General features: G+C 30.3%; 1 protein-coding gene, 2 non-coding genes and 1 pseudogene across 3 annotated transcripts; 1 reads left to right on the forward strand and 3 right to left on the reverse strand.

Moving 5' to 3' along the window:
• Positions 1–1987: 1987 nt before the first annotated feature.
• LOC125591038 lies at positions 1988–2064 on the reverse strand. Its single transcript, XR_007327025.1, has one exon. It is a non-coding gene; the product is annotated as a small nucleolar RNA snoR124 (small nucleolar RNA).
• A 46-nt stretch (positions 2065–2110) lies between these two features.
• On the reverse strand, positions 2111–2195 carry LOC125591005 (annotated as a pseudogene).
• A 269-nt stretch (positions 2196–2464) lies between these two features.
• Positions 2465–2537, forward strand: TRNAA-AGC. Its single transcript has one exon. It is a non-coding gene; the product is annotated as a tRNA-Ala (tRNA).
• Positions 2538–2709: 172 nt separating this feature from the next.
• Positions 2710–5495, reverse strand: LOC106428086. Its single transcript, XM_013868831.3, has 14 exons — positions 5253–5495; positions 5081–5161; positions 4928–5001; positions 4810–4843; positions 4680–4738; positions 4467–4581; positions 4347–4384; positions 4161–4258; positions 4020–4075; positions 3695–3932; positions 3474–3595; positions 3336–3392; positions 3110–3250; positions 2710–3015 (listed from the first exon to the last, which is right to left on the reverse strand). The coding sequence occupies exons 1-14, from the start codon at positions 5403–5405 to the stop codon at positions 2944–2946; spliced, it is 1338 nt and encodes a 445-aa protein (XP_013724285.1). The 5' UTR covers positions 5406–5495; the 3' UTR covers positions 2710–2943.
• Between the last annotated feature and the right edge of the window lie 2694 nt (positions 5496–8189).

Raw genomic sequence — 8189 nt, forward strand, 5'->3', positions numbered from 1 at the left:
TTATTAGAGTTATTAGTAATTTAAACCTCCAACTATTTTCAAATCGGATGAAAAATTCAACTAAAATTTTATGTTTTTAAACCTTCAACTATTAAACCGTTAATGATGTAAACCTTCCGTTAACAAAATCGTTTTTTTTAACTGAGTCTCGTTAAATCTAAACGCAGTGTTTCATGTGATCCCAAAACGACATGAGGTTCTTATAATCAATAGATATTTTAGTGATTTAAACCTCCAACTATTTATAAATCAGATAGAAAACCCCCAACTAAAACTTTATGTTTTTAAACCTTCAACTAAACCTTTAATACTTTTAATCCTCTGTAAATAAAGTCATATTTTCTGAAGGGAACTGTTAAATTGATATCAAGGTAGGATGGACTACATCCCTGTCCACATTACAAGAATGCCCCTTGGCGAGTTTTTACCTAGATATATATTTTGTGTCACTGTTTAGGCAAAATAAACACAGACAATATATTAGGGTTTTAGAAGCTTAAGGTTTTGGAGAGAAGATCAAGAACTCATTCAATGCATTGTATTGGAACTCCGGTTTATCTATCTCTAATTTATCATGCAGTTCCTTCAGTTTATCTTTGTGTTTTTTTTTAATTATTTATGAGTAGTAACCTTGTTAGATTAAGGGCCTGACTAGTTCAAACGCAGCGGTTGCGGGAGTTTGCGGATGCGGATGGTTGCGCTTTCTAGCGGTTTTAAGAGATTTGTACGACTGGTTCTGTGGTTAGAAATTGGTGCGTTTACGGGATACTTATGACTGGTTAACTACCAAATGCAGTAGCGGTTAAATAATAAATTAACAATATTTATATTTTATATAATTATAAAAATATCAAAAAATCATAATATTATAATAAATATAAAAGTTATATTTAGAAAGTTATAGTTTTGAATTTTTTTAAATTATAGAAAATATTTTTATTTTAAAATTTTATAATATTAATTAAAATTTAATAGATATATTTTAGTATTTTATAATTTCAATTTAAATTTTTTATTGAATATTTTTATTTTTGTATTTATATTGTTTTTTTTTAAATAAGATTTTAGGATTCGAGTTCTAGGATTGATTAACACATGCACTCAGCAACTACATCACAATTAGGATTCCCTTAACCTGAAAGTATAGCTTATATCTTATTCTCTGAACTCAACCAATCTATTTTATTTATTGCGTATCATTATTTACTGTCTTAACCAATTACCTGTCTGGCTTAATCTTATATTTAATATGTTCTATTGTGTTCCCACGCTCTCTATGGATTCGATTCCCAAGTGCTATATCCGATGTCTTATCTGAGAGAGTTGACTCTAGGGTTAATTTGAGCTTATCATCATTACCCATTGATATAGAGAGGTTTTAAGCATTTCATGTCGTTTATGTAACGGTTCCCCGTTTAGAAAAGATGATTTTGTTTACAGAGGGTTAAAAGCATTAAATGTTTAATAGTTGAAGGTTTAAAAACATAAAATTTTAGTTGTGGTTTTTCCATCCGATTTGAAAATAGTTGGAGGTTTAAATCACTAAAATATCGACTGATCATAAGAACCTCGTGTCGTTTTCGTGATTACATGAAACGCTGCGTTTTGATTTAACGGGTCTCCGTTAAGAAAAACTGGTTTTGTTAACGGAAGGTTAACAGTATTAACGGTCTAATAGTTGAAGGTTTAAAAACATAAATTTTACTCGGAGTTTTTTCATCCGATTTAAAAATAGTTAGAAATCACTAATAACCCTTATTATTATTATTATCTCAAACTTGTGGTTTGACAATCTAGATCTTGGAATAAGATCTTTAACTATATTCCAGGAGCACGATTCAGTATATAGTTATATGATGAAAGAAACTGTTAATGTTTAGATTCACAATCATCTGGTCCAAAAACATGAAAAAGCCTAAGTATGTCAAATTGTTGGAAAATATATCATTAACAGACAACGAATGTATAATTTTAAGAAGTGCTTTTAAACCTCAGCATCAAGATTGTAATCACATATGTTTTTACACATCAGATCTGATGATTATTTGAATTCCATCATTGGTTAAAAAAAGCCACTTTCAATCAAAATCAAAACAAAGCGAGTTGGTTTAATGCATCAGAGAGATTCCCATTAAAGACTAAAGTCAACACAGATTATTTCTGATGTCCCTGTCTGTTTAATCTTCACTTGCAAATAACCATCAAGTCCACTTCACAAAGAATAAAAAAAAAACCGTCAACCAAGGTCAGATGATACTCGGTAGAAAAAAAGACTTGAGCTTTAAAAAACAAAACAAAATCCTACAGTACTCAAGATATAAGCAGGATTTTGATGAAGAAACAGGTTTAGGACAGAACAGAGACTGGAAGTTACGGTTATGGCGATGTTCGCTCTTGTACTTATAAAGAAGATTTAGGAGGAAAGGGGGATGTAAGTATGTGATTTATTTAGCTGTTATCAAAAGGGGATGTAGCTCAGATGGTAGAGCGCTCGCTTAGCATGCGAGAGGTACGGGGATCGATACCCCGCATCTCCATATTTTTTACACATCTTCCTTTTGATTTTCGTAAATGAAATAATGATTAATCACCACAGAATTGATTTGTTTGAAAGCATCCCCATAGAACCTTTAAGAAGACATCATAAATATTTGTTACTTCCACAAAGTGCAAAATAATCTTGGAAGCTATAACGTGTACTATGCAAAGAAGCATCTGAATCATTCATGTTTTCATAAAAAAACAAAAGTTTGTTTATCTAAGATCGGGTCGTCACTGCCACGGAAGTAGCAATTACGATTTAAGACAAGAAAGTTTTGTCCGAAGCGAAGACATGTTGGTACATTTATAGAGTTCTAAACTCGATTGTTTTCTATAATTAAACTCATTTCCGGTTTCAGATTATACAGGTGACAAGAAGCTTCATCCTTAAGAAGATGTAACTTAAGCCTTCTTCAACACTTCTTCTTTGGCGGGGGTCTCATTCTCTGACGATCGAATCCCTTCCTCAATGCGCTACAACACAACCACCACGAAGAACAAGGCCACGGTTTTTTGTTTGTTTGTTGAGGTTTAAGACTTTGTAAAGCTTTATAAACTCTTTTCTTACCTGAAGAAGATAGTTGTGAAGCCAATCCAGCGTCTGTGGGAAAGTGGTGGCCGATATATTAACAACAGTCACTCCCTGTGAATTGAAGGAGCAAAGGTAGTCTTCAATTGTCTTTAGGTTTGTAATTAGTCTCTCTTTCTCCTAGCAAACAAAACAAGACCAAACAGTGTTCACACCAACTTTCAAGATCAGTTTAGTGAAGGGCTTGAGGGTTTTGTTTATATACCTTAGATGTATATTTATCTCCACATGTACGGGAAGAGATCCACTCCTCTAGCAAAGCCTGAGGAAGACAACATGATTTAACAAAATTCAACAACTGAGAAAGAAAGACTACTTAATGCCTCATAAAAACTTGAATCACCTTATGATCAAACTCAGCCATCTTCAAAACAATAGATATGACTATGGGCTCAGGACCAGATTTCGCCTTCCCACTCCCACCTGCAGGCTTCCTCTTCTCTTCGGCTTCTTTTACAGTTTCTTCTGCTCACAGATGAAACCGAGACATACCATTACACACAATCTAATGCAGAGAAACTTCATAGGAAGAGAGGGAGATGATGAGAATACTATAAACAATACCATCGATTTTACACTGTGTAACTTTTTCAGACAGCTCTTCTTCCACAGAAGTCGTCATGGCTTCAGCCTGAGAATGGGGTTCTTCTTCGGTTTCTTTAGTGTTTGAAGAACTTGCCTCCTCGGGGGAGGTTACATCTCCTGAAGAGTTTGTTTCTTTTCTACTACTCTTCTCAGGATCATTTGATGGAGCTTTGTTCTCATCATTCATTAAGTATATGCTTGGATCTAAATGTCTTCCCTGTAAGATGATAATTCATAACCAAGGCTTATAAAATAAAACAAGTTTAACAGATGAAATAAAATGATTTTCACAAAGGATATATACCTCAATGATAATGGGTTTCCCATCTTTCATTGCTTTCTTCAAATCACCAGCAAGTCCTAAGCAAACAACAACAAAACCATTTGTGATAATGTAACAATCCACAAAACACAAAGTGGAAAAAAAACAAAAACAAAAAAGGACCTTTACGAACAATTCTGCATTCTCTACAGAACTCAGCTATGAGCTCCTCTGATGATGCGAACTCACGAGTCCATACAGGGGTTGATGTCAAAGGAGCACTAAGATTAAACCAAAAAAAAACAACAATACATTCATCATATGTCAGACTAGAGGATAAGAGTGTGACAGATAGAAGTAGAAACTTACTCAGTTGCTGTACGGAGCAGCTCATATACCATGTCAGTCTGTAGAAACAGAAGAGAGCACATAAGATTTGAAAAAGAAAACGAATGAAGAAGAAGAGGGTATTGAGGGAGTGATAAATACATGTAAGACGTTAGGCAAGTTGAGTCTCTGAGCAAGTTGTGTGGCTATTGTTGACTTCCCTACACATGCTGTTCCGCATACTAGTATCACCAGTGGTACTCTCTGATGATGAAATCTATATAACCCCCCCACACAAAAAAAAAAATTTAAGACTTTGAAAGTAAAAAAAAAAAGATAAGAAAGAAACATAAGTATATATTAGTTACAACTTACTTTGTCATCATATTGTAGCGATTAACGTACTCCTTCCCGTAACCACGCCGCTCCATAAGCTGCAATTTTGAATCAGAATAGTTTAAAAACGTTTTTCACAAGACCATCTAAAGGTATGTATACACCATACCATAAACAAACTGGTTTCCAAATCTTTCTGAGACCTGCAAAAAGCCAAAACGAAGCAAAACTAGTGTTCAAAACAACATCGAGTGAAGACCAAATAGTGTGACAAAAGAAGAGCATACACATCTAGAAGACTGTTGTCAATCAGAAGCTTCTTGAGCTCAAGAGCAATCTTCACAGCCACATGATTTGGAATCTAAAATCAAAATGTTGTGGAGAATCAATTCAGGACTAACCTTAGAAAAATATTCAATTTGAGCTAGAATTGGACAAACCTTAGTAACAGTTAGCATTCTACAGACTAAGAAACGAGACAGGACATAGTAGTGATCTGCCTCTCCAAGCCATACCTTAACCTGATAAAGGAAGATTAAATTTTTTTAAAAAAAAATCCTAATTCAAAGTTTCTGATGAAGAATCAAAAAAATAAAATAAAAAGAATCGAACTTTGACGAAATCGTATTTAGAGGAAGCGTTGCGAGGAGAAGAAGGAACAGAAGAGAATGGTCTGATGTTGATCTCTCGAGGTGGTTCGTGTTCACCGTTAGGGTTGTTCGTTGTTGATCCTGAAGAGCCAGATGATTCCTCTCTGTCTTTCATCTTCCAGAGACGAACAAGTCTTTTTTGCTCTCGATCGGTCCGGATACTATTTTATTACCCTGCTAATGTTTCCGACAATCTGATTACCTTCACTTATTATTTACAGACAGTCAGCTTTTTTTTCTTTTTCTTTTTTTCTGGTATTTAACTTTAGTATAATGATAATTATTAGCCCGTATTGAGAATTGAGCCCATGTTTAGTTGGGCCAGCCCATAACAATCGTTGTACTAACATGTCGTCATTACTGACAAAGAAAATATGACGTAATCAGTCCTGTAATTAGTAAAATTTTGAGGATTGGGGTTAAATAACCATACAATTTTGTTTTAGGGTAAATCTCAGTTTTGTAATTTTTTTCTTATCAATTTTTATGAGATGAATGTATATATACAATGTGATTCCATTTTTTAGAGATTCAATGTTATATCAAGGCCTGTTACTGTTAATCGCATTTATATAAAAGAGTACACTTTTTCTATGATTGCATGGCAGTGACATATTATGACCAAAACAAAACTATAGTACAATTTTTAAGTTTTTCATTGTCTCATTGATCCCTGATTACCTACTAGTACTACCTAGTGAAATAGTTTAGGGATAAGCAAGCAAGTGGCTTGGTATAATTATAATTATTTTAACCTGCACGTCTGTGCAGATATTTTTAAATGTTTTAAATATATAATTTTCATTTTGGTATTATATATTGTGTAACTCTATAATATTATTGTTTATATTTTTTATTCGGTATTATTAATATATTATGATTTGTTTAATACATTTTACTTTGTTATTGATTTTTATTACTTACTAGTATGTTTTCGAGTTAGATACAATAAAATAACAATATGAAATAATCAAATAGATAACCTCCTTCAATATATATTTTTTTCTTTAATTTATACATTTTGCTATAATACATTTTAAAATTTTATTTATTTATATTATAGAAAAGATATATGTTTAAGATAATTTATATTTATATGTTGTGTTTAAAAATATAATTTAACATATATTATTTTAGTATTTTACGAGATTTATTGTTTAAATAATATAGCCCTATTATTTTAGTAAATTTTATATGTATTAGCATCTATCATATCATTTTAGTAAATTTTATTAATATAAGATTTTTTTTAGATGTTATGATGTTTAGTTTTCTTTTTATTTTTAACTAAGATTTCAAAATATTAGATTGCTTTAATTTTTACAACATATGGAGCTTGCTTTTTCGTGGTTCATTTTAAAAGTCATTCTTTATTAACTATGATTTTATCTTTTGTAAAATTTGAAATATTATCATTTTGAATTTGAATGTTTATTTTCAAAATTTTATATTTTGTCATAAAAACACTGAAAAATTACAATACTATTTTTGAGTTTGGAAGATTACATGAATTTTAAATTTGTTTTTTGTTACTACATTAATACATTATTTTATAAAACATATTTATATTTTTGGTAATATTTTTTAATTTTTTCCCAACAGATTTTTTTTAATTAAAATTTGATTTGTCATTAATATTTTAAACGAATTACTAAAATTTAATATTTTTTCTAATAACATATTTTTAAATAGTATATGAACTAAAAGTTATTATATACTATTATATTTTTGTATATAAAAATTTAAATAATATTTTTTGAGTTTCTAAATAAATAAAAAGAAAATAGATAGTTGTAGATATAAAAGTTTAACCTATGTTAATAAATTTATTTCTGTATAAAAATATTATATAGTTTACGAATTTTAACCCATTTTAATGATGAGTGATCAATTATTTAAATAAAAAAATTTAAGAATATTTTTTTTTTAATTTACGTATTTAATATAGTTTTGTCTTATTTAATTCATATAACACTTCTATTTTATATAATATAGAATAATTATATAATTTATAAAAATAGTATATAATTTTTTATTTTTTTGTTTTATAATAAAATTTTAGTTAACACTGATTTATAACATTATTATATTACCATTTACGAAATTAATTATTAATGTAAATGATCAAATATGTCATATTAACTAATTTTATAAGTGGTCCTATTATGATTTTTTAGTGGTTGATAAAAATAAGATATTAAATTAATAGATTAGATGACTCAGACCCATCTAAGTGGATATGTAGGATACTATTTAAATCTAAATCATATCATGCTTACCAAAACTGATAATTTTCTAACATAGCTCGAAATAGTTTTTGTTTTAGTACCAGGAGATTTTGGGTCGAAGTCCGTAATTCTCCACGCCCGAACCACAACATGTAAGATTAGTTTCGTATCAACGGTCATTCGAACCTGAACCTCTGACACAATGACCAGAGATCCTTTCTAGTTGAACTAACGACTTCTAGATCATATATCGGAATATGGCAAAAAAAAAAAGATAAAATAACAAAAAAAGAGATAAAATGACAAAAAAAAAGATCATATATCTGAATAGTTTAATCGAAATCTATTGACATTTTTCCTGGATTAATAGGATGGGTTTATGACAATTATATGTAATATTAGTTTTGTTGCAGTTTTATTGCAAACATGATTTGATCATACAAATATTCAGGCTTTGTTTTTGAAATTTTTTCAATTGAGTTAATGACAATTTCACTACAAGAAAACACATTCTTAACGACGAAAATTAACGAGGAAAAACAATCCTCGTAAATTTGCGTCGAGTTTACGACGAATTTACGTGAAAAACTAAAGTCATCGTTATTTCCTAGTAACGTAACGACAAAACTGTTTCGTCGTAAAGTGGATGTAACTTTACGAGTATTTTACGA

This window comes from Brassica napus, chromosome C7 (genome assembly GCF_020379485.1).
Source record: "Brassica napus cultivar Da-Ae chromosome C7, Da-Ae, whole genome shotgun sequence".
NCBI classification, from domain to species: Eukaryota; Viridiplantae; Streptophyta; class Magnoliopsida; order Brassicales; family Brassicaceae; genus Brassica; species Brassica napus.